This window comes from Pteropus medius, unplaced genomic scaffold (genome assembly GCF_902729225.1).
Source record: "Pteropus medius unplaced genomic scaffold, Ma_sr-lr_union100, whole genome shotgun sequence".
Classification (NCBI taxonomy): domain Eukaryota; kingdom Metazoa; phylum Chordata; class Mammalia; order Chiroptera; family Pteropodidae; genus Pteropus; species Pteropus medius.
The window spans coordinates 15,543,897-15,569,890 of record NW_024349225.1 but is presented as its reverse complement, the minus strand read 5'-3'; the positions used below and the strand labels follow the sequence as shown (position 1 = coordinate 15,569,890).

The window sequence follows — 25,994 nt, the reverse complement described above, 5'->3', positions numbered from 1 at the left end:
TGTTCAAGTGACTAGTCTTGAAATTTTTTAGGGCAAGTAATTAAAAAAAACTAATTGTGAGGCTGTGGTCTCTTCGTATCTCCTTGAATTTACATTGTTGTGCTGTGATATCTTTATTTCTTCTGTAATACAGCCTTTCAAAGAGTGCCTTCGCAAAAACCCAACAGACGGCACTGGGCACGAGGGGAACAGCCGAGGACCCCCCCGTTTTTATACTCCCATGAGTCATTTCGTTTCCGCTTATGTTTTCCAATTCCTACAACCGGATAACTCCGTATCTTGAGCAGATGAGACAAACACGATAGCATACGACATTAAAGACTTTTATTTCAGCCCTTCCTGGCCAATGTTTACCTTTACGTTCAGATTACTAAAAGCGTGTATCTAGAAATACGGTAAAACAAAATAGATCTCTCCTTGTAGATGAAATAGCTAAAATTTTGGCCTCTTTATTGACCATGGGTCACGTATTTGACTTAAAAAAACACACACCACAAATAGTTCCGATTAAGAGTCACTAACTAACTAACCAACTAAAGTTTTCTTTTGGATCGCTAACTGCTCAGACCGGAGAGCTAGCTTCCATGGCACACAGCAGTTTTGAGAGTCGGTCCCACAGGAAATGTTTGCATAAGCAAAACTAGAAGGCTGCGTCTCATTACATAAACATCCCTGAACTTCTCTAATCAACACGCTTACTTAAAAAACATTTATCTGTGACTGAAAGCACTGCCATGGTGATTTGTCTGATGCCATTCTCATTCAAATCATACCCAGAAAGTTTAGAAACAACTCAAAACTAGAAAGTGGCCCACACGCTAACACTGTCTGTGGCTCTTGCTACAAAGCAGTTGGCAGTCTGATCTGAATATCTTAAAAAAAAAAAAAAAAGACAGGAAGTACAGGGTTCTTCTTGATTTCAAGAGAACTTCCCAGACGGAGGTGGAGGGCCAAGAAATCCACCTGCCTGCTTGGTGGCAGCTCGCGAAGGGGCAAGGCCAAGAATCTTCTGGATGTTCTGTGAGGAAAATAAAAACTGGGTTTTAATGTGAGACACAGAAGAGTGCTTGACATAGATCCCATATGAAGAAAAGCCACACAAATGAAAAGTGCCACTGCAACCTGAAATAGGATGATCACTGCTGTCATTTTTTAAAAGGCCTACTACGTTGCAGAGACCACAGAACAGTAAAGGCCCCCTTACCTGATGGGACTGCAGTCTGAAGTGGAGAAGCATAAAAATGGGTAACTTATTTTAACGCGAAGCATTTACAGTACACTCATCAGCTACGTCTTGAAGCAAAGCCCCTTCCCTGAGCACGGCTTTCTGCACGGGGTTAGTCACTACTGCACCGTTTCCTCTAAAACGGAAATATTCGGGTTCAATTTCTTCAAAGAAATGAGAGAACTTAGAAGTGATCTGGGTCCAGAATTCTAGATTTTGAGCAACCTTCCCTCATCTTTTCCAGTTGTCTCACGTAAATCTAATTCGACAGCTATTTTTCGAAACATTTTGTTGAACTGGTCCTCAAAAAAAAACGTTTTTATATTCAGATTTCGTTAGTCAGTATAACATTAAATTAAACTAAATTACATAAATACAGCAAGGAAAACCCACATAAACAGTTTGGGGATAAACACAGCTGACCCCTGGAAGGCTATCATGAGTGGACAGCGTGACGTGGGATTAGTCGCAATGCTTTACGGAGGCGAGGGAGAGGGCACGGGACCGTGGAGTCAAGGTCAGCTGCTAAGATTCTGTACAGCATCGGAAAATGGGAAAGGTCATCTGATCAACCCTGCTCAATTCTTTCATTTTAAGTTCGAGGAATTAAAACCTTGGAAAACTCCGTTGGCTTGTCCGAAATTACAAAGTGAAGTGAAGAGCAGCTGAAATTAAAACCCATGTGTTTTAATTCTTGATCTAATGGGTTCCGTCACACGGTACCTCCTACGTTAGAGCTGTGGTCTTGAGAACAGAGTCGCCCCACGGTAGGCAGGTGGGCATGTCTGCATTTGTCATTCAGTAGTTACCGAGTGCCGACCGCACAGCAGGCAGCTTGACACTCACAGCCAGGCTCCCCTGATGTGCGCTCCTGACCCTGCATCATTAAGATGATGGCTGATTCGACGCGAGGGTTTGTACTTCTGAGATAATATTATGCTGTTAGGTTATAATGGAATGTGACAGAATACGAAGACGCCACCTCGAGAATCCGCTGAAATTATATTTGCCATAAAATTACTTACTTATATAGTCACAATACTATGGCTCATGTTTTCCCTTAAAAAAAATATCTGAAAACAGTTAAGAACAAAAATCGAGCCCTAGTAGGTGAGGCTCTTTCTCCCCGGTAAAGCTGGACAATGACCGTGTCACCTTCGGAATGAAAACGGCTTTGTGTCCCCTCTGGAAAATCCGCTGCACACACAAAGCAGCAAGAAGACCAAGGACGCGGCGACACTCATCCGAGGTCTTGCATTTCATCAGGATTTACGCGCCACTTACCGCCTGTTCAGGGCTTAGCAGGGCACTATGGGAAATGACTCGAAAGATAAAATTTGAAATAACAGGACACTGTTAGAGTAGCTGCCGCCAAGTCTACAAACGGTTCTGAGGACCAGGTGTCAGCCGGCCGTCATCCTTGCTTTAGGGACAAGAGAGCTGAAGTGGAGCGGTCACAGTCAGGGTGTGAAGTGCCCTAAAACTCAAGGACAGTTGTCCCCTACCGAGCCCCATCCTCTCACAGACCTTTATCTCAGGAATAAAAATCTTTAAAATAGGCCTGGCTCATTTTTTTTTTTTTTAAACCACGATTACGAAGACTACGTATAAACACATCACTGTGAACCTAAAACCGATCTGAAAAATAAAGTTTACAAAAACATAAACGAATACTGCAAGGACATCTGGAAAAATAACAGCTGTATTAATAATAGCTAATTATTAATTATTAATATTAATGGTTAATGGTATTGATAATTGTCTCACTTCTGGCTTCCAACCTTCCTAAACAGGGTAATTTAAAATAAAGACAAATGTTTCTCTGGCGCCATCTCCAGATGCTAGGCATTGTTCTAAGCGCTTTACGTATATTATCTTATTTAAATCCTCACAACTCAGTGAACGAGCCGATCAGCACCCCTACGTGCAGATAAGAAAAGGGGCTCCACCATCAGGCTGCTCGTCAGTGCTCACTGAGCACCAGCGCCCGGGCAGGCACTTCCACACCTGTCACCTGCTCTACACGTTCCAGCAGCCTCCGCCACTGATCCCGACCTGACTCTCAGCCCTCCTCAGGCCTTCTTAATTAGCGAGAGCTAGAAGTGTAAATTTTGCTAAAAGACAGCGGTTTTAATATATCATAAAGATGACGTAGAAGAACACTTAACGTGGGTTTTGGAAAAACATAAAACGATTCTTCTGAATTTCTATCCAGTCCTGTGCACTAGGGAAACAACCGGAGTGTTAATAAGTCAGAAGGGAAAACAAAGGAAAAACATTTTCCCGTAACCACGCCCTCTCCTGGCAGGAAACCCCTCAAAATACCACTGCCGGATTCGCATTCCTTCCTCTTTGCAAAGGATAAGGACCTGTGATCAAGAAAAGGAAGTTGTTGGTTGCTAACTGGATATTTTGGGAAGACCCAGGTCATTGGCAATGAACATATTCTGCTAAATTTTGTTCCTTAGTCATTTAGCTAAAATAACAGCCGTGACGGTCACCGGTTCCCCCTTCGTTTCTCTGGCATATGGCAACCAGACTTCACTTACGATCGATTACAATTTCTCATCGAGTTCTCGTATCTCTACTATACTCACAAACTGCGTGTGAATCCAATCACCTCAAATGGCCCCATCCAACAATCCCAGGCTTTTCGCACGATATCTGAATAGGTAGTTTGGGAGAACGACATAAATATTAAATATTTACTGAAGAAAAATGGCAATAAGACGTTGGCACAGCTGAAATATGACTGGGTAGCACATCAAGATTTAAGCTCCGGTACTGGCAAACTGGGTGACAAAATAGTAAGAAATGTCTTTTTACTTTACCAAATCTCAACTTCCTTACCCTTAAAACAAGGGGCGGAGAGGGCTCACTAGATCTAGTGAGACCCTTCAAACCACAGAATCCTTTCTTTCAACAAAATCTCATGCAAGAACCCAATACAGAAAACAAACAAAATAGGGTTGGGTCCCCCTGCTGGGCCCTGCAAGCCTCCCCAATAAACACCTCCAAAGAGCTATACAGTCCCCTGTGGCAATGTAGAATGTGTCTACATTGTAAAAAATTATGCCACAGACTTCAACTCTACCTGGCAAAGTGGAAATCAAAACTGCAAGGGGGATGGGCACACGGGACCTGCACTAGGGGACGCTGCTTCCTTTGTAATTCTGAATGGATATTTTCAGTCCTACATCGTCCAAAGGCCTCTTCTGTAAGGAAGGTCATTTTTTGAGGGGGAGGGGAGTGTCAGGGGATCAAGTGACAATCAATCTCTGTCTCTCTCATCCATCTTTCCAATGAAAAACTCCCTAGATCTCTGGTTTAGCCCCTTATTTGAGGACCAGTCAAGGGGAATGTTCTGAATTCTAGTTCAGTGAAGGAAGACAAGATGTTTAATTATTATTTTTTAAATTTCATAATGGATGGCAGAGCCCAGGTGGCACTAGGCAGGGTGTCTACAACTGAGAATGAAACTATACAGTTACTGGCTTGAATAACCGAAGGACAGGGATTAGGGCAACCAGAGCACCTTAAAATTGAGAAAAAGAAAACTGGAAAATAGAGAGCTAACAGGGGAGGGTTCAAAATCCTATATGTAACCAATGCCCAAATCTTTGGCTGAGCCTCAAACTCTGCGTGTGTGAGGCAGCCTCCAAGCAGCCTGGCTAAGACTAACATGACTGAGATTTCAGGTGCTGCCTGAAACGTGACAGAGTATTGAGTTTGAACATCAAGTTAATTGCCTCCTCAAACAAACATCAACACTCTTCCAAAGAATGATAGGATCCAGAGTCTCTAAAACTTATCATTCACAATGTCTAAGATACAACCTAAAATTACTAGACTTATCGACAAATAGGAAACATGATACATACTTAAGAGAACGGGCAACAGATAAGAGTCCAGCCTTGAGATGATCTAAATGTCGGAATTAGTAGACAAGGTTTTTAAAGCAGTTAGATAACTACGCCTAAGGACATAAAATAATGTTCATAATAAATGAATAAATAGGAAATCTCAGCAGGGAAAAGGGACAGCCAAAAAAAAAAAAAAAAAAAATTCTAGACCTAAAAGATATGGTATCAAAACTTAAAAATCATTATATGGGTTTACAGTGAACTCAGATTAGAGATGACAAAGGAGTCAGTGAACTTGATGACAGATCAAGAGTAATCATCCTATCTACAGAAAAGAGAGAAAAAGATTCTTAAAAACTGAACGGGACCTCGAGGTCACGTTAGGCAATACCAAAAAGACTAACGGATAACTGGAATCACAGAAGAATAAGAGAGAAAAAATGGGGCAGAAAAAACATTTCAAGAAATTGTGGCTGAAATTTTCCCGTATTTAATGAAAACCTAGCAGAATAAAAAAAAAAAAAATTGTTTAAATCCTCGACACATCATAGCCAAACTGCTGAGAAGCAAACTGAAAGAGAAAATCAGAAAGCAGCCAGAGAAAAGCGACGCTGATCTACAGGGATAAAGGGTGTGTGAGGCTTCTCGTCAGAAACAGAGGGGGCCAGAGGAGAGGGGAAAGGCATTTTAAAACGCTGAAAACGTTAAAACACACAAAAACAGCCTACCGGGAAGACTATGTCCAGTGAAAACATCCTTCGAAAACGCAGATAAAATAAAGACATTTTCAGATAAATGAAAATAAGAGACTTTGTCACCAGCAGACTTGCAGAATAAGGAAAAGAAGCCAGTTAAGGCTGTCCTGTGAGGCAGATGTGGAGCAGTGACATGCTTCATCTCCCGTGACACCCACGAGCGACTCGGGGCTCAGAGGTCCCTGCACTCGTGACGCGCTTTCGAGCTTCCACGCTCTTACTCGTGCTGCTTCCTGTGCCAAGACCACTCTGATGGGCCTTGAAAACCCCTACTCATGCTCCAAGATACACCTCGAATGTCCCTTTTGTACAAAATCTTATGTCCACAGCACTAATCTCTGTAGCCATTACGTGCCCACAGCGTGTTTTTCCCTCTTACACTATATTGTACACACGCACACGTGCGTGTGCACACACCCACACACACACACACAGGGATCAAGCACTGCTATTACTTATGGGTCTGTTTTCCCAGACTGTGAGTTCCACAGGGTAGTGACACCATGCTTTTGGCCCCTGTATTATCAGCATCTGAGAATCACCGGCATGGTACGAAGACGAATCAATCTTCAGCTATGACAGAGAACATCCTAAATGAAGCTTTGAAGGCGGGCGCCGAAACAATTCACAAAGGATCAGATTAAGATGCCTGAAGAACCTGTTCCTCTCCATGAGCAGTTAGTTATCACTTTCTGAACCACGAGCATTTCCAAACCGATCTGGAGTTAAATATTATAAATGAACAGACCCTGCTTGGAGATGAGCTGTACTGACGTTAATGAATTACGTTCTAAACCTTAAATAAAGTGACATAAATTAATGAGGAGGCACAGGAAATGGCGGGCATCTGGTCCTTCTAGCATTCTGATGCCTTTCAGAAACCCTGACATGACATGATTAGGGCCAGGTTTTAAACACATACGGCCATATCGAAATGCTTAGGCTTCCCTAGGAAAGCCAAAAGCATGAGAAAAAAGTGAAAGTTATTTTTATCACCGTCCTGAGCTGCTGAAGGAGACAATGTCAAATGCTCACTGACCTTCTTTAGATTACGGTCATACGTACGTAAAGTTATATACTAAGATGTGAGCGACAAAAAAAACCAATGAAACAAAGTTATATACTAAGAAAACAATGAAACAAAGTTATATACTAAGATGTGAGCGACAAAAAAAACCCATTTCCTCAGAACCACTAATACTTTCTGCTTTCAAAGAGAATTCTGTCTATAGCTTTTACGATGATAGGAAATCATATAAATTTATAAAACAGACCAGTTTTCCCCTAGCTGTTTATCAGCTAAGTTTGCCGGGATTTTTACTGAGAGTTAGAGCACTTCACGTAGAGGAGACGACCATGTGCTCAATCCACCGCTGACTCATGATAAGGAAAGAGAAGCAAGTCTCCTTGTTTCAGGGGTTAAGGAAACCTCGTCGCTACCTGCGCTCACTGGTCCCCTCCGATGGAAGCTGGCCAACCTCCCATTTCCCCTGCTACGAATTCACACAAAGGAAGCAGCTGTGAGGTGAAGGTCAAGACAGCTAATCATTAATCACTAACCACTGAGGAAGGAAACAAGAGGAGGAGGATAAAATGAGAAAAGAGAATCAGATGTATTTTCAGTTAATACGACATATCACCATGTTCTAATCCATGAAAAGAAATTTGGTCCTGTCTAGGGCTGGGAACAAAGTAATTTAAAAAATACCCCAGGGGTGCAGGGGTGGGGCCGGACTGGTTAAAAAAAAGAAGTGCTGCCTTAAGAATAGCTGCTTCCGTTCAAGATCACTGTCGATTATCGGAACACGGCGAGGTGGAACACTAAGCCCCTCTCGCCGCTGTGAAAAGTGTTCCATGACTTCCCCAAGGACACTCAGCCTGAGCGGCAGCGAGATTCAACCCTCCAAACACTGTATCTCCTCAACCTTGCAACGCATGCCTCCTCTTTCCCGCCGTTTTAAAGTAGAAATGTGTCTTAAATTCTCATATGATCAGCATGGTATTATTTCTTTTCCTTGAAAGCTCTTCACTCAACGGTGAATCAGATAATCGATAACATCCTAGAATGGGGAAAAATATGTAACAGATGAAAACCAGACTCACGAACGTTTTGTTTCGTCTGCTTCCACTTGGAATGATTAGTATACAGAAATGATTTTAAATGTCCTTATACCCTCCCTCCTATTTGGCAGCGATTTTTTCAAGTGAAGCTACGGGTGGGAAATCAACCTTTTTATTTCAAAAGAAACGTTAAGTTCCACGAGGGCGAGGACCACAGTCCGACGTCAGTTTGGTTTACAACCGTCCGCTGAGCGCCCAGCACGGAGCCGGATACGTGTTCACGCTCGATTTTGAAGGGATGTTGAGCAAACAGGCGACTCTATCAGGGAATCGCTGCTGATGTGATCATCAGCTCTCTGAAGGAGGGGGCAGGGGGCAGAGGGACTGGAGCAGACGGACACCTCAATTCAGCCTAACGTTACACCTGCTTCGTAACGGGGCGGTAGGCAGGGAAGGCGCTGGCTGGTGGAATTACGCCACCGCTCGCATTTAGGAGGGAAGAGGGTTCTGGTTAAGACCGTGGGGGTGTGATCAATGGACGTATGTGAGAGGAGTCATAACCTCTCACAAGTACATTTTACTTTTAGTAAACGATTTACGTTTACTAAAAACGTAAATCCGGGAAACCTGGTGATGAAAGTACCTAATCGCTTCAACTGTGGGCGCTCTACAGACACTACACTGGTGACGGAAGTGACCATCACTCTCCTAAGTGCTGCATTCTCATCGCCGTAAGAAGACTCCCCATTAAAACCAGCAAGGCCACCCCCGCCGCTGGACGTAACCTGCATAAAACATACAGTTTTTACACGTTTTGCAGAAACATGAACTCTGAATGAGTGAAATTACGGCTTCCCTCGCTGAAACTCAACCATGAGAACGTCCCTGTAGTCTTTAAGGAACGGGGCTCAGGCTGCTGGGGCTCTGCAGCCTTCAGATGAACAGTGCCCAGTAAGATGGCCAGGAGCTGTGCCAAACAGGACGGTGAGGTCTCCGCAGACCACGCCAGAAGCGCAGTGACCCAGCAAGCCCACTTCTGGGTACGGACCCGAAGGAAGTGGAAACGGGAACTCGGACATTTATACGCCGCATTCGAAGGTGGAGCAGCGCGAGCGTCCGTGACGGGTGCGCGGATAAACGGATGCGGTGCACGCACAGTGACATGCTGTCTGGCTTTGGAAAGGAAGGGACTCCCGACACACGTGACAGAACCATGAAACGCGCCAGTCACAAAAGGACAAACACTGTGAGTCCACTCACAGGAGGTCACGTGCGCAAAGAGGCGTCCTCGGATACATGAGGCAGAAAGTGGACCGGTGGCTGCCGGGGCTGCGGGGCGGGGAATGGAGAGTGGAGGTTTAATGGGGACGGGGCTTCGGTCTGGGAAGATGGAAAGCTCTAGAGACGGACGGTGGCGATGGCTGCGCGACGATGTGGGACGTACGCAATGTCGCCAAGCTGCACAATTGACCACGGTTAAACGGTCACTCCTATGCTGCGTCCATTCCACCACGGTAAACAGGAAAGACCGGCAGCGCTGGGAGCGAACGCGGTGAGCCAGAAAGCTGCTTCTGAGCACACGGGACCGGCCTGAGCGCGCGGGACAGCGCTGGCCACGCAACCGGTGAAGCCCTCGAGACTGTCTGGGCGTGACGGGCGCCATGACCCACTCCCGCCCCGTCCTTCGCGCCAGGGGTTCCGACCGCACTGCCATCGCCCAGACTCGTCCCAACTGCGAATGACTTAAAATCCCCAGATGAGTCCTGAAGGGACAAAAGGCGCCGGCGTGTCATGTGGAAGAAATGACAGCGGGCGGCCCGACCCAGTCTTAACCTGTGAACCTTTGGGAAGGCCGGGGAAGGGGCTATAGCACCGAGGACCGAGGGCCGGGAAGGGGCCGTGACACCACGTGTGGCTTCACGGCTACTCCCCGCCCCGAGGACCACACAGTTAAAGCAGCTTTAGGTGACAGGCTGGACTTCTGAAACGAGCACCGGAAAGACCTCGGAGCAGCAGGCAGGCACTTCCGGTACCACAGGAGGAAAAGCTGGCTGAGGGGACGAGGCCGAGGAAGGTGACAGAGTGCACCCACACACGCCTAGAGGGCACGGCCTCCTGCACACGTGGGCTGGACGGCATGGTACCACCATGCATGCGGTCCGCCAATGGCCCAAGTGTCATTATGAGGCACACGACTGTCCACGTTAATAGTGCATGTGGCCACCCACCTGGCGAATGGACATGGTACAGAGGATGTACAGGAAGATGAAGGAACAGTCCGTGGTGTCATCCCCCAGCAGGTTTCGATGCGACAGTCCTTGGATGTAGGTGAGGGGGGTGAAAGGGAGCTTCGCCACCACTCTACCATCAAATCTGAAAAGGAAAAAACAAAGAACTGCTATTTTGGGAAGACTGACAAGCTTCTTAGTGCCAGAAAAGAATCTGGGGCAGAAATAGAACTTTAAGCTCCTTGATCTCTAAGAAACAAAGAAAGGGTGACAATCGAAACAGAAACCTGAAGTACAAAGACATAAGGAAGGATGTAGATTTTCCCCATCGACCTTTTCTAAACTAGTGATGCTTAATTTTTTCCGGATCCTGGTAGAATGATGTATTGGAAGCGGCCTTTCAGACTCAGTGGGTGTGTGTGCATGCGTGTGCGTGTGCGCATGTGTGCGTGCCGGGTGAGGCCGGAAGGCTGCTGCACATTAAGAAACGGATGACACGCACACAGGCTGTGTCACTTCCGGCAGCGACGACCGCAGCTGTTCCGTAGTCTGTTTCGTTGGCCCTCATCTGCGCGTGACACGGAGGAAGAAAGTCAAACGCTGAACGGCAAGCGAAGTAGGACTCAAAGCTGCTGCAGTGGCCGCGCGGCACAGCCAAGGCCCATGAGGACAGCTGTGCACGCGCACGCGTGCACGCGCACACGCACGCTCTCCGCCGACCTATGAGATGTTTTTTTAAAAAGCAGAAGTATGAGAAAAATAAGAAGTTGAGCATCAAATTAAAAAAATATAGATGAGCACTGAGCCAGCTCTACAGCATCCAGAACGTGACGCACGTAAGAATGTGTGAGTACGAGCTGCACTAACGAAGCTTACTCGTTAACTACAAAACCTTTCCGCGTCCGGTTTGCCTGGTACTTCGTGGTGATACGTACTGAAGATACGAGAGACAGCACGGCAGTGAGAAAGAGTATCGAGTTTAGAACGATAAGTTGGAAATTATGAGACTTCTGGATAGCTCGGGAAAGTTATTTAACCTTCAAAGGCCCCTCATTAGTTGGTGAAAATTCTGGACTAAACCACGAGACACTTCCTTTGGTCTTCACCGAGGTACACGTAACCACTGCCTCCTTGTCCTACCGGAACTTGACACACACATTTCTATGGGAATATCCATCGACGTATTTATCTGTCTTTTCTTCACCTAAAACCTTGATTATTACCGAACGCAGGGGCCGCATCTTATTGTTTTATATTCCCAGGCCTAGCACAGTGCCCGGCACAAAGTCAGAACCTGACAGATGGGGACAGAAGAACAGACTGGGGGTGCGGGGTTTGCGGGGAGGAGGAGAGACAGGCAGACAGCAATGAAGAAGAAAAGCGCTGCTTGATGGGAGGCCAGAGGCGGGGTTCCGAAACGGGGTTAGTGGCTGCCTGTCACCTCCGGCTGTTCCCAGCTCTGTCAAGCGGTTCCGCAACCACTCAGGCCTGCCGGTGCCGATGACAGTGACTTACCGTATTCTCAGACAAGACGGCAGCCGTGAGCCCTCTGTTGTGAGTCGAGCATCTGTGTGTGACTACCCTCCTTCCGAAGGCTCTGAACGCCTTAGCGTTTGCCTTGGACAGAAAACATCTACACTACGAGAGGGTGAAAAAGTTCTCACGTAATTCTAGTCTGTAGAAATTAAATTTCCTGGATTTGGATAACTGGATTGAGGTCATGTAAGAGAATATCCGTGTTCTCAGGAAACGCACGCTTTCGTAGCGATGGGTAAAGGAGCACGGGGCCCACGGCGTACTCTCGATGGCGAAGGGAACTCCAGGAACGTACGTATGAGCACGCGGGATGGAGACGGCAACGAGGAAGCGAGTGGAGTAAAACGTGTACGGCTGTGAGTCTGGATAATGGCTACACTACTCTCGTAACTTCTCTGTAAATTTGAAATATCAAAATAAAACGTCGCCAAAATAGTTCATCGCGCACATGCGCACACACGCGCACACACACGCCGGGCGAGGCCGCGCCGAGGTACTCACATGGAGTTGAACATCCCCATCAGGGCGGTGAAACAGAAGCCGATCGCGAACATGGACTTCATGCGCACCTGTACGGAGACCAGCAGACGCCGCGCCGTGCTGAAGGAAGCCCACAGGGCACATCCAAAGCTCTGGCGCCCGCGCACACAGCCGCCCACGCCCCACCGCCCCCGCCGCTAAGTGCTCTTCCCCTGGCCTCCTTCTGAGGAGTAGGACTGGGGTGGCCATGAGGCCCGAATCTGGCCAATCGGTAAAAGTCCAAGTGCGGACAGGACTTTCAAAAGGGACAGACGACTAGCGTCCATTCCTTCAGGCTTTCTGCCCGTGCTTCTTGCCCGGAGCAAAGAACGTAGCACCTAAGGCGTCACCCAACATCCAAACGACCTTAAGTTAGGATGGCTGCCCTGAGTCCCTGACGACACACTGAGCTGCCAACGTGCCTGGACCACCACCCTCCGGACTTCTGGAGCAAGTAAAAAAAAATCCCTTCATCCGTTTAAGCCATCGTTAGTTAGGTGTTCTGTCATTTAAAGCTAATGAATTTCTTAATCACATGCCCTAAAAGTATAAATAAAGTATAAAGTTGTTATATCTAGATGATAGGCTTCTGAGCAATTTTTATCTCTTCTTCCTGTAGTTTCCAAATGTGCTATGTGATAATTATGTCAACAGAAAAGCTATTTAAAAAATGTACCTCTAAATTATAAACTTAATAAGAATTTCAAGAGAAAGAAATATAGCAAAGGTCTCTCAGTAAGTAAAGACAGCTGTCACAGAGCTCAGATGTCCTATGTTACATGTACAGAAATTAAGTAGGAAATTAGTCGGCCCACCACCAGCCCACCTGTGCCTTAGAAGGACACGCATAAGCGTGAACGGGCTCTACGCCTCACGACTAACGAGTAAACGGACAATGAAATGGCTTCTCCTCGCTCTTTATGGCGTGCCCGACACTCAGAGCAGAAGGCCTCTCGAAAGAACCAAAGGCCCCAGTCAAGGCCATCTAGACTGCTCCAGCTCCTGTACTGGGATCCCTGGTCACCACGAAACCAGAGTGAGCACTAACAGCAGGAAGAGGCAGAAAACGAACATACGGGGGAAGCTACTCGAGAACCGTGTGCAGAGCCTCCGGGTCAGCCTAAGAGCTCGTCACGTTACCGAATGACGTTTAAGCCAGGAGCGCGGTTTCACTCGCATTTGCTCCGGAAACACCCATGTTTCTGACGCCTTCACAGACGAGACATTTCTGAGAAGGTGACTGCGGCCGACTCGATGCAAATCAGGGTCTTTTGCTGAAAAGCACCACGCGGTTAACCGAGAAGCTACGTGTAGGGCTCTTACCATCGACAGGTCTCTGTTGTTGTTCTTCAGCTTCTCTTCCTGCCTCTCTGAAAGAAGAAACGGGCCGGTTAATGTCCGCGGCGCTGAGCGTAGAGCAACGTGCCACTGCCACCGACTGGTGACTGCAAGAGCACTCCCGTTTCAGCGTCACTCAGCAAGACGACATTTAAAGCTTAATTTAAAAAATGACCTCTGGAATTGTCCTAACTCTGTACCGTGCATATAGCCTTATACTAACTCCGTCGATGAGTGCAGATGTCACTCTACAGATGAAAAGTCAGGTAACCCATGACAGTTCTACATTCCGAGTTGTCTTGGATGGAAGACCAGTTAATAATAGACCTTTGAATTGGGAAGTGAAGAAACAGCGTAATTTAAATTAAATGCCCGAGGCAACCTTCTCTCATGGAAAATCCAGATAGCATAAAGGCCTAGAACGAATACGTGAATTCAAGGCCCTAATAAATTAAATTTCAAAACTGTCCTCCCACGTTCCAAGTCTCTAAGAAAGAAGATGCCCGCCCCACTCAGTCACGCTTCAGAATGCTGGCCCCTCGCCAGTGCTGACCCGGGGACATGTGCCTCTCACCGCCCTCTCTGTAGAAGGTGGCCTTATGATTGTTCTGAACACCCCTGCCCTCCCTGCCACCACTGACCCAAAGGCAGCCGATCCTAGCTTTCCCACAACCTATGGCGTAAAAAGATGAGCTGAGCCAATCAGATCCCTTCTCTCAAGAATTTAAACCAGAAAATCTCCGGAAATTAAATTGAGTACAGAAATAGAAATAGAAAAATTAAAATACAGTGTGGTATTTCTCAAACGGTAGTTCACCTAGGATGTATCTGGACGCCTGTCAGGAAAGCTGATTCCTGGGCCCCGGCTGGAGATTCTGATCTGGTTAAGTCTGGGCCTGGACCGTGGACTCGGAACCCCTCATTTTTAACAAGCGTCTCAGACAATGCAGACGCAGGTGGCCTAGAGAGCACACTGTGAGTGACGCTGACTAGGGGAGCCCAGGTCACGAAACAAAGTGGAGGACGAAATGACACGAGAGACCCTGCGGAGAAAGCGGGTGGCTGCGGCCGCAGGACAGCAGCAGCAGGGCGCTGGGGACAGTGGGCGTCTGACACCTGTGCCTCCCAGGGCCCAGCCAGTTCAGCGCTTCCTGGGTGTGGGGTCACAGCCACACCTCACACAAATCCCTCGCTGCCTGACGTAACCTGACCACAGTCAAAAGGGCTAAATGAAATTCACACGTCAAAAGTAAACGGTCTCTCTCCTGCGACAGGGGATGTAAAACAGCCAGGACACCCCGTGAAAACCAAGAACGGGAAACAGGACCAACCCTCTAAACGCAGACAGACACCTCAGTTTCAAATTAACGGCTGGACCCAGGACCCCGCCAAAGAGCTTCACCTAGGAAGGCGATGACACACTTCTCGGGATCGCTGACCTGCGCCCCCCTTACTGAAAACTGTCTTCAGGGCAACAGCATCGTTCCTCACGGCCCCTTACTGTCACGTGTAGTTCTGTAAATAAGCTCAGTGGGGAATCGGGCGGAAGGAAAGCAAGCGTTGGTGATAACGAAGCTGCTGGCGGGTCCCTGCACAGAACCGCATCTAACTGGTCCCAGGATGTGGCTGGGCATGAACGGCCCGATCCGACGCTGCGCTTACCAGTGGCCGCTCCGGAGGGGCAGAAAAACACGTCAGTTCAGCACAGTGTCCCCGAAATAAAATAAATCAATTATTTACGAGAGTCACTGCTTTTCTTAACCTTGAAAACTAACAGAAAGCGTCCATGTCTCGTAAGGAGAGCATCGTGGGGTGCTGCAGATAAACACCTTGCGGTGGCCCTGCAATACGCTGCATCTGGCTGAGTGGATCACGACACACCTAACAGTGCGGATGTCACGGTAAGATAGAGTGGCAGCAACTTTGCAAAGCCCCCCAAAATGCAGTTTAGGTTTACCGATTTCTGATAGTCTGGCTTAATCTAGGACTGAAATTTACAAATTTAGGGAATGGATAGGTTGTCTTTTAAGCAGCTCCTTGCCACATCTCTGCTCCTAATAAACATTATGTCTTATAACCCCTGATAAGATTTTGATGAGCAGTTCTTCATAAATATTTCTTTTCACTTCTAATGATTTTTTTGGTGAGCACACAATTCAAGGTCGCATTTCACGGTAAGGTAATTCGAGTTTAGACACTCAGTGTTGTCAATTTAAGGGCGCGGGTAACCGGCCTTGCATTTTCCTATCTATCCCGTCCTTCATAGCGGCGGTCCCTAACATCTGGCTGTGGACCAGTATAGTTTGTAGCCTGTTAGGAACCGGGCCGCACCGGAGGAGGCGAGCGGAGGGCAGGCCTGTGAGCGGAGCTTCATCTGGATCTGCAGCCGCTCCCCAGCACCGGCATCACCGCCTTGGCTCCACCTCCGATCATCAGGCATTAGATGCTCCGAGGAGCCCCGGTCCCTGGTGCCACAAAGGTTGGGGACCGCTGCTTTACAGCAAAGCTACTTGAAAGAACTGCTCGTGTTCAGTGTCTTCAATTCCTCACCACGCATTATCTCTAAAACCTACACAATCTGGCTTCTGTCGCCCATTACGCCGCTAAAATCATTCTTGCTGAATCACTCATAAGCTCTATTCTTGCCTTTCAGGTATTTACCATCCACCTTCAGACCCTTCCTGCCCTGAAACTCTCCTCGCAACATCTGCGACACATCTCCTTGCCACATCTCTGGCTGGGCCTTTCGGCGCTCCCCTTCTGCTACCCCCCGAACACCCGCGTTTCCTCCAGACTCCCATCCCCAGCCCTTCGCTTTGCTCACTCTATATGCTCTCGCTGCGTGGTCTCGTTTATCTTGTGGACACAAATACTATTTATAAGCATAGGATTTAGAAGCTCTTTGTAGCCTTTCTCTCTCTGCCGGCTCCAAAAGCATATGTCCAACTGTGTGCCAGATGTTTCCACGCCACCGTCACACAGGCACTCCAAATCCAACGCGCTCAGGCCTGAAGCCACCTTCTTGTTCTTCCCACACCAATGTGCGACGCCTCCTCTCCAAATCAGAGCACTGGGCCTCTTCCCAGCCTCCGCTCTCGCTCCACACTCCGCGTGGCGGCCATCAGGTCCTGTCACTTCTGCCGCCTCCACATCGCTGACCCTACCCTCTACGCCGTCCCCACTGCCGAAGTTCCGGTTCTTGCCATTTTTACGCTGGGACACTATAAAGCCTTATGAATTCCCTCTTCCAGAAGGATCTCCTCTCCGGTTTGTCCTCCAAACTCCTGCCAGGTTGTCGTCCTTAAAATCTGATTTCAAGCCTCTGGTGAACTCCCTTAATAGTCCCAGGGCGCCCTGTGGATACGAGTTACAGCCCTCCCAGCTGAAGTTATAGAGAGCCTCAGCGCCAGGCTCTCCCCCCTCTAGTCTCGGCTGCCCGTGCTGCGCACACAGCTTCGTACTGGTTACACTGAGCCGCGCGCAGTCCCGGCTGTCTGACCCCTCCACGCTTTTGCACGTGCCCATCCTTCTCCCTAGAACGTACGGGGCTTAGAAGTGTGGCGTCTGCGGTTATAAATGACCTGGCTGAAACCCCGGCTCTACCAGTGACTTCAACCCCTCGTGCCACCAACCACCGAGAGCACGTTATTTCACTTCGGCCGCAATATTTTCAGCTATAAAAATGAGGTAACGCTGTCCACTGCTACATACACGATTAAGAGAGTTAAAAAATATGTAAAGTGCTCATCTTGTGTGTTGCAGACGGTAAGTGCCCAATAAATACTGACCAGTGTTTTATTTATTTACATTTTTATTTAGCTAACTCACACTAAAGCTTCAAGATTCGGCTAAAGCATCATATCTTCAGGAAAACCTGAGCCTGCAGGCTGGTCTGGATATACCTCCTCCTCACTTTAAGACACTCGGAATGTATCCCTAAAGAAGTACTTAGCACACCGCACCCATCTGTTTTCCCTCTCTAGACAAACCTCCTAAAATACAGAATTTTTTCTACTTCGTTTCTCCAGTGCCTAGCAGAGTGACCGACATGCAGAAGGTGGATGCACAGCAGCATCTTGCCATGGAACCGAGTGGGCAGGCCATTCTGAAAACATCTGATACACTAAACTGAAAAGCTTCACTCAGAACAGGACGCCGGCACAGTCCAGCCCGGCAGACTTCTCTCCTGGGCTACAAAGGCGGTGACCTAGGTAAAGAGACATAGCTTCTGAACCAAATACACAATTTTTTCCTGCTTTCCAAATCAGGAAGCATCATCAATACAAATCATACCTAATCATTTATGAGTTGTCTTTTTGGAACAGAATTACATGCTGTAATTAAATTCTAAAATACATTCAAAAACCAAAATCACGTCATTATTTTTCAGACTACATAAAAATTACTCAGCAGAAAATTTCCTACCCCTGGTGATTTCCATTACTGGTCAATTCTCGGTAAGAAAGCCGTGGCGAGAAGAAATACAAATTACTAAGACTTAATTGGAAATAATTACACCACATAGGAAAACAACGCTTTTACAAAGTATGCCAAGTTCAAAAGCCACAACGGTCGACGTCGTTTTACTCAACTGACATTTCACAGCTGAGAGCAAAAAGGAGCAACTGCTTAAACGCGTCCTACAAAATGGTTGAATCAAGTAAGATACCGTCTGGAAGTGCTTTGTAAACCATTAAGTCATACGAACTTGGGGTACCACCTTTAACATCTTTATTATATCATCATCATCAGAGTATGTATTTCTTCCAAGAAATCTAAATATGGTATATACCAATAACTCATCTTACCTATTTTCTTTTTCTGTTGTCGACCAGCTGACTCTGTTATTGTTTCCTTCTTCTTTTCCACTGTAAGCAAGATGGTAACACAGTGAAAATTAATTGTGCATTATGCTAAAGAGACAAAGGCTGCTTTATCAAAGCTGAGCCAACAAAGGACGTTTACAGGAACGTTACACAGACTTCGATTATGATCACGAGTGAGTCAGCTGGTCTGCTCCCACACCTGCTGACAGTGAAAGGTAGACATTCTAAAACTGAAACAGCAATACCGTAAGCATCCCTCGTTAAACAAAGTGATGTACAAGAACACAATCATAACCAAAACAGACGGTTTTCAGACCACCGGCCGAGGGAGATTGCCTTGGGTGGAGTCTAAGCGCGATTTTCAAATTCTGCTCTCTCATGTAAGTATGGTTAATTTCGGCTGCATTCTCATAGTCACAGTAGAAGACAGGAATTCATTCATTTGGCTATTGGCCGCCCAAGTAACAGGCATGTTCTAGGGAGATAAAGAGATAAACGTGACCCGCACCCTATAAGGAGCAACAAATAACAATGACAGTATAGAACACTGGCAAGATAGACACATGCACAGCGCAGGATAGGGAGAGCAGAGGGCGGGCCAAAAAAAGATAAGACCGACTCTTTTTGATGCATTTCAATTAACATGATGACGGTAGACTTTTGAAGAGGAATGGTATATTTATATTTACTATCTTTAATCCCCGGTGAATGAACTAAGAATAGACATGCCAAAAATTACCTTTACTTAGTTTATTTATATCATCTGTGTACTATCTCAGTACATTTCCTCTACTAGCAAACAATGTAGGATATGCATTATTTCTAGACGCTGCATTAAAGAGAATTGGTAGGTAGGATACTGTTCCTTATGACATTGAGTATGCTGCCGAATTCTAAAAGCAGATTTGGAGTCCACGGCCATGCTACCCTGAACGAGCCCGATCCCGTCTGATCTCGGAAGCTGAGCAGGGTCGGGCCTGGTTAGTTCTTAGATGGGAGACCACCTAGGAAGACCAGGTGCTATAGGCGTAAAAAATAAAAAAATAAGGGAGTGTAAGCTGACAAAGTCCTTGCAATCTGTGAGGTCGGCCAAGGGTCGCCTCGCCTAAGAAATTAAAAAAAATTAAAAACGAAAGCAGAATTGGTATGACTGCTCTCGCAGTAATGTGAAAGCATCTGGTCTACATGGCCGCCCTTCGCCCTTCGCCCCGCTCTCTGCCCTCTGTCGGAGCCTTGGTCTCACCAGGGTCCTGTCAGCTCAAGGTATCGAACCTGCTCGGGTTGCTGCCTCTCGTTGGGGTGCCGTTCACCCTTTTTCTGCCGGGCGCTTCTTTCTTGCTCTTCAGGGAGCCCAGCGCAGTCCCCCCTCTGCGCAGCGGGGCTGCCTTCGCGTCCTTTATTTTAGCTCCTGTGTTTCCATCACAGAACTTCGTGAAACTTAAAATAATTCTTTATGATTTTGCCCTTTTTCTCATCTCCCGAAGGACAAAAATGCAGTCCAATTTCTTCACTATTATATCTGCAGCACTTAGCATAATGCCTGACACATAGGGGCCCTCAAATAATATTAGCCGAATAAAAAAATAATGAACAACAACAACAAAAATTTGACCACGATATTTCACGCAAATGAAATGGTAAAGTGCTGACTAAAATGTGTATGTGTGTGAGTGTGTGTGTGTGCGCGCGTGCACGCCTGCGTGAATATATATTCGGTGTCTAAGGAACAGGTACCGTCCTAGGTAGATTAAAAAAATAAAAATACACATCGAGGAAAAGAGAGATTTAGAATGAACCTACTAGTAAGAGGTCATAAAAGGAATTTAAGTCAAATTCTCTAAGATGTTACAGAAATAACATTTTAAAAAACCAAATGGACAGAAAACACTATTTTACTCTTTATCATTATTAGTAACCAAAGAAACAAAAATATTTCTCTCCCGCCCCAGAAGGACTGTACCACAGCTCCTTGGCATTTAACCACGATCACATAAAAAACAAGGGAGAAAACACAGACGGCTAGACACAGACGGCTAGACAACAGCAACGCAAGATGACACTATGAACATCAGCCTGGTCTTCCAGCAGACTGGACTGAGGCTGGATCAGTCTTTTCTAGGGAGAGGCTAAATCAATCTGATGGTTTTCTAACCATCAGAAACTCTTTTGTCTGCAAAGAAACTTGTGTTGATACTGATTTACGAGAAGCTCGCCCCACACGTGGGGATGGCAGAGTCCACCAAAGGAGTCTACTCAGAAACACACGTTTGCCCATAACCTGGTATTGCTACATTCTGAATCCCAGAGTTCTGTCAGTTTATAAATTATTCAAAAAGTTTCCATCCCCTTTGACTGGAAACAACAGAAACACTTCACACTAATTTGTACTTAATACTCTCAAATAAATAATTTTGTTACAGAAGTTAGTTAGATACACTTTAATCTTTCACGTTTACTGAAGTGTCCTTTCATTCGTCTATGTGACAAAAGTACCAATGAAAAGAGAGCTGATATCTTGAGCACACCTAATTTACTGATAGAGACCTTCCGAATCAAGCAACTTAACACCTTTCCGAAAGCGGCTGTCAAAGGCCCCAGCACAGCGGGACGGACGGCTTTTCCGTAAACAGCAGTGTTCTCCAAATAGTGCCAAAGGTCAGAACAGGACCGGAAACCTACATCTAATCCTGATTCAAATCTACTCATATCTTTTGTATTTCTCAAGAGCTCTGCAAACTCTTCTTGCCTAGACCCAACCACTTTCTGAATGCGGGATGTCAAAGGGAATTACATATTTGCAGCCAGGACATCTGTTCCAGGAGGGAATTTACCTTATTTCTTCCTGTTAAAGAAAGGTCTCTCATGCTACATAAAATAGTTGTCCCTTTGATTATTAATATCTAGAAGATGGGATCTATGCCCATTGATTCTCCAGTGCACTAACCATGGTAAATGCTACATACAGCAAGCAATCAAATAAAAGTAACGCATGCGCGCTGGGTTATTTTTATTATCTTTTTAAAAATTTATTTATTTATTTATTTTAGGCAAGGCAACCCTTGGTTGACCTCACAGATTGCAAGGACCTTGTCAGTTGGCAATCCCTTATTTTTTTTTAATTAAGAAAAAAATTTTTACGTCTACAGCACCTGGTATTCCTAGGTGGTCTGCCATCCAAGTGCTAACCAGGCCCGATCCTGTTTAGCTTCCGAGATCAGGTGGGATCGGGCTTGTTCACAGTGGCATGGCCGTAGACCACACTGGGTTTTGATAGATTACCTAGAGGACCCAAGACCAGAAGCACCATGGGTCACGCCGATCATCGTCCGCCTACCTCATGATTATTTATCTGCAGAACAAGCATACTAAGAAATCATATTAAAAATTACAACTATGGAAGCTTTACCTGGCAACTATATTACTTTGAATTCTGGTGTAAAGAGACAAGCCCAAAATCTATTTATGTAAATATTTAAGATAAGCAAATGTTCGCCTAAACAAATATTCATTTGAAGCTAAACGTGTTTTGTATTTCATAAGTCTACTTATGAAATGAGTACATTGATATATATGACAAGAAAAAATTTATATACGGATGCCACTGCCCACTGGCCAACTAGTTTATGATCACGGCAGAGCAATTTCTCACGAACACTATACAAGGTCTCCTACCACAGAGAGAATTGATTCTTTAATCGATTTAACACTTTTATCAAGTACCTAATCTAGGCCACTGTGGTAAGTTCTACAGGTACAATGGCCTTGGCCCCGTACGGATGACAGTTTGGCTGGAAAGAGGACTTGACTTTAATGATCATAATCACACATAGGTAAATTGTAATTATGACCCAGTACTCTAAGGAGGGGTATGTGGATAAATCAGAGTCCTGTTTGGGGGACTAAAGAGAGTTTTGAGACCTGAAGACTGAGTAGGAGCTGACTAGACCAGACGGGTCAGGCAAACAATTCCAGGTGGAGGAAACAGAGAGGAAGGCCTGGCCCCACCGGCCTGGCCCCACCGAACGGGAAAGCAAGGCTGGTCCAGAGGGTGGAAAAGGCCTGAGCGGCTAGAGAACAGAGAGCAAGGAAAAACGTGGCAGGATATGGCTGGAGGGGAGGGGTGGAGGGAGGCAGGGAGGCAGGGAGGCGCCAGCCATGCCGACCTTGTGGGCCACACCTTTACCCTAAAAGCAATGGAAAGAAACTGGATGTTTTAAGACGGGCGAGTAACAATCAGATGTGAGTTTTGAAAAATCACCTTCTGGATGTACTGCAGAGAACGAACGTGAGTGGCTGCAGGCAGGCCGACGGGGAGGCTACTGCAGGAGATCAAATGACACGCAACAGAAGTGGAGACTGGGTGGTGATGGCAGAAATGGAGAGACGAGGAAAGAGCGAAAAGTATCCAGGAGACGAGAGTAACAGGGCTCGGCAGTGGACTGCACGCTCCGGGCGAGAGAAAAAACGATTCAAATCAACAGGTATTCACCAAACACTCAGCACGTGGCAGTCACTGCTCCAGGGGCACAGGCTACGTCAGGGAACAAGGACCACAGCCCTGCCCTCCCAGTCAGTGGAGATAAACAGGGAGCAGTAACAGGTAAGTCAGTAAATCACACAGCACAACAGGAGGCGGGACAAGCCATGGGGTGGGGGCGGGGCCGGAGCAGCGAGCTGAAGGAGGTGGGCGGGTTGCAGTGTGAAGCAGGGAGCTCGAGTTAAGGCTCACTGAGGTGATCTCTGAACAGTTTTGAAGTGGATATGAGGGTTAGCTAAGCAGGTATCATAGAGAAGACCATGTTAGGCTGAGGAAACAGCTGTTAGGAAGGTCCCAGCACAGGAGTGTGACTGATGTGTGGTGACCAATGAGGAACGGGCCGGCAGGTAAGGTGGGTGCAGCAGTGAGTAACAGGAAGCAGCTCTGCAGGCCACTGTAAGGACTTGCTTTTCCTCTGATTGAAAACGGGACACCATCAGGGTTAAGGAGGGACAGGCTCTGACAGGCTTTTAAGAAGACTATTCTGCCTGTTATCTCAGGAACAGACCACAGGGAGACAGAAACACCTGATGGAGGCTATTGTGATAATCATGCAAAAAACGATGGTGGCTTGGGCCGCGGTAGTTATCGGTGGAAGCAGTGAGAAGCGGTCACATGCTGGCTATCTGCGAAGGCGGCCCAGCAGTACTGGGCATAGGCTGCAGAGGAGAGTCAGAGATAACTGCACAAGAATGATGGCCTGAGCCACTGGAAGGACAGAACTGTCACTGATCACAACCATGAAAGCTACCAATGACGCAGGCTTCGAAGTGAGGAATAAGTGCTCAGTTTGGACATGTTGGGTCTGAGATGTATATTACACATTCAGTGGAACTGACGAATTCATAGTTGGGTATATGAATCTTCCACTGGAGAGAGGCCTAGGGATATAAATGGAGAGGTCATCAGCAAACAGAGCCTATCAATGAGTTCACCAAGAGAGTAGGTGTAGAGAAAAAAAAGTTGGTGTGTCACCTCCAACGAGAGGTCAAGAAGAACCAACAACGAAACCGCAAAAGAATGACCAGCTGATGAGCACCAGACCAGAGCGGGTATCCCAGAAGCCAAAGGAAGAGAGTGGATCAAGCCTCTGGCTTGCAGCATGGGAAGCATGAAGGTACCATTCCCCCCAATAGAAAAATCCCGAAAGAGGATCACACTTGTAAAAATAACCAGCCCAGTTTTAAATATGTTGGAGTGTATCATCATCAACAATGAAGAAGCAAAAGAAGAGTAAACTGTAATTGAAAAAGCCCCAGTCTGGCTTCTAATTCTTTGTTTGCTCTGTGACATTAGCATGTCATTTAACTTTTCTAAGCCTCAATCTCCTTTTCTATAAAGAGAGGATAATATTTATACGACTGACCACAAATTGTTACTATGTGGATCTAATGAGATAGTCTAAGAAAGGAAACTTCAGACTCTTATGAAGACATAAAGAAAAGTCATAGAATACAGAAAATCATAGGAATTTTAGGATGTAAATGTTCGGTTTAAGCTTTAGGAGACAGAAAAGAACTAACGCTGAAAGCCTAATCAAGCCTATAGGAATCTATTCACATTATACCTCCGGCAGCCTCCTCAGCTGTGTCCTGTAGAATTCCTGTTTTATTTCAAAGACAACAAACTCTGTTCTTAACCTTTTCATCAAACAGTCCTTCAACCTCCTCACCCAGTGAAACCTGACTTATCCCTGAAGACACCACTTACCTTGAAGCCAGTCATAACAACCTGTTCTTCTCCAAGCACACCTGACTCGGTTTTGGGGGTTTGTTTTGTTTTGTTTGCACATACACTGTTTCCTGGAAACCCTTTCCCCTGCTCATTCTCCACCCAGATCCTACCCACCAAGGGCTGCAAGGCTGTCTGCACCCCAAAGGCTCCCACGGCCCCTCACAACTGGGTAGTACCTGTTCTTTAGAACCACCAGGGCGCATAACATGCACCTCACCGCCCTCACTCTCCACTAGTTTGCATTATACGTCTCACATAAAAGTCTTGTTTCTTAATAGGCTTCAAGTTGGATTCATCTTCGTAGTCCTATAAAGGGTTCAGTTCGCGCTCCTAAGATATTCACTGCGAAGGTGTGTTCAATGAGTTTGACCTGTTGAAACAATGTTAAAGGATGGTGCCATACTCACGTTTTTTACTCTGTTTTTCTACTTCCGCCTTCAGTCTCTTGTACTTGTCTGTCCTGTAAACCAGGACCCAGGTTATACCTGAAACATGAAAAGCGACGTGCGCATAGAGAAATGTTTGCAGCGGTTACAAGAAAGGGGCTACTGTTGGTTAAGCGGGGATCTCAACTTTGTGCTTTATATGTACCAGCAGTTAACTTTTATCCAGGTTAAGACAACAGACTCTCCGACCAAAGCATCTGTGACATGCTATGAAGGTGCCTCCCCAAGTACGCAAGTGAAATAAATCTACTTCACACCAAAGGAACCTGGGTAACCGAGTCCACACGATCCCTCCCGCTCCTGCCCACGAGTCGCCCCGAGACCGCGCCCCTCCCCCCGGAGAAAAGTAGATGAGCCCTCCAAGCAAGCGAGGCTGGTGGCGCGGGGGACCCCGGGCCTTGGATCCTTCCCCCAGGGGACTGCTCTAACGTCGGGGAAGCAGCCGCTCTCACCCTCGGCGAGCAGAGCTGTGCACACGGAGATAAAAACGATGAGCAGCGTGTCCGCGAACATGGTGCTCATCTCGCACTTCCGTCTCTGCGCCCCCACCCGCTAGGGGGGAAGCGCTCGAGAACCAGGAAAAACGCAGCGAAAAGGACTTCCCGAGACTTCAGGACCACCGGGTAACACGGCGACTCTGACAGCCTGGAGGCCGCGCTTCCGCTTCCGGGGCACGGCGCCGGCAGGGCTCCTTCCGCGGAGGGGCGTGGCCTCGCGAATCTGGCAGTCTGGGCTGGAGGGCTGGCGCTCAGCCGGCTCTCGCGAGAGGTGGAGCCTGAGCGGCTGAGACGGGGCGCGGCGCGGGACCCGGCCCGGTGCGTTGACTCGCGGGGTGGCCAGGAGCCCCCCGTCGGGGCTCGTCTGCCCCGGCCCCACCTCGGAGGCCGGTTGCGTGGGCGAGCCTCGGTGTGCCGCGAAGTCGGAAG

General features: G+C 47.0%; 2 protein-coding genes and 2 pseudogenes across 3 annotated transcripts; 1 reads left to right on the top strand and 3 right to left on the bottom strand.

Moving 5' to 3' along the window:
* Positions 1–302: 302 nt before the first annotated feature.
* On the bottom strand, positions 303–25,735 carry TMCO1 (transmembrane and coiled-coil domains 1). Of its 2 annotated transcripts, XM_039881565.1 has the most exons (7): positions 25,521–25,735; positions 25,030–25,107; positions 18,334–18,393; positions 13,511–13,557; positions 12,170–12,237; positions 10,133–10,277; positions 303–1,018 (listed from the first exon to the last, which is right to left on the bottom strand). In XM_039881565.1, exons 1-7 carry the CDS (start codon positions 25,588–25,590, stop codon positions 920–922), a joined length of 567 nt encoding a protein of 188 aa, XP_039737499.1. In that variant the 5' UTR covers positions 25,591–25,735; the 3' UTR covers positions 303–919. The 2 variants fall into 2 exon arrangements, with proteins under 2 accessions (XP_039737499.1, XP_039737500.1); XM_039881566.1 differs by lacking the exon at positions 18,334–18,393.
* LOC120617717 (uncharacterized) lies at positions 1,025–10,126 on the bottom strand. The gene is made up of 2 exons (XM_039881564.1): positions 8,548–10,126; positions 1,025–7,903 (listed from the first exon to the last, which is right to left on the bottom strand). Exon 1 carries the CDS (start codon positions 9,616–9,618, stop codon positions 8,710–8,712), a length of 909 nt encoding a protein of 302 aa, XP_039737498.1. The 5' UTR covers positions 9,619–10,126; the 3' UTR covers positions 1,025–7,903; positions 8,548–8,709.
* LOC120617765 (uncharacterized) lies at positions 19,262–19,380 on the top strand (annotated as a pseudogene).
* Positions 21,489–21,607, bottom strand: LOC120617783 (uncharacterized; annotated as a pseudogene).
* Positions 25,736–25,994: the final 259 nt, after the last annotated feature.

What these genes read in the sequence shown, in the direction of transcription:
- LOC120617717 (XM_039881564.1), bottom strand. Translation starts at nt 9,618, where the DNA reads ATGGCAGTGCGGTCGGAACCCCTGGCGCGAAGGACGGGGCGGGAGTGG.
- TMCO1 (XM_039881565.1), bottom strand. Translation starts at nt 25,590, where the DNA reads ATGAGCACCATGTTCGCGGACACGCTGCTCATCGTTTTTATCTCCGTG. An exon ending in CACAGCTCTGCTCGCCGAGG is followed by an intron (nt 25,108 to 25,520) that starts GTGAGAGCGGCT and finishes TTCATGTTTCAG; the next exon opens with GTATAACCTGGGTCCTGGTT. An exon ending in AGAAAAACAGAGTAAAAAAC is followed by an intron (nt 18,394 to 25,029) that starts GTGAGTATGGCA and finishes TCTTGCTTACAG; the next exon opens with TGGAAAAGAAGAAGGAAACA.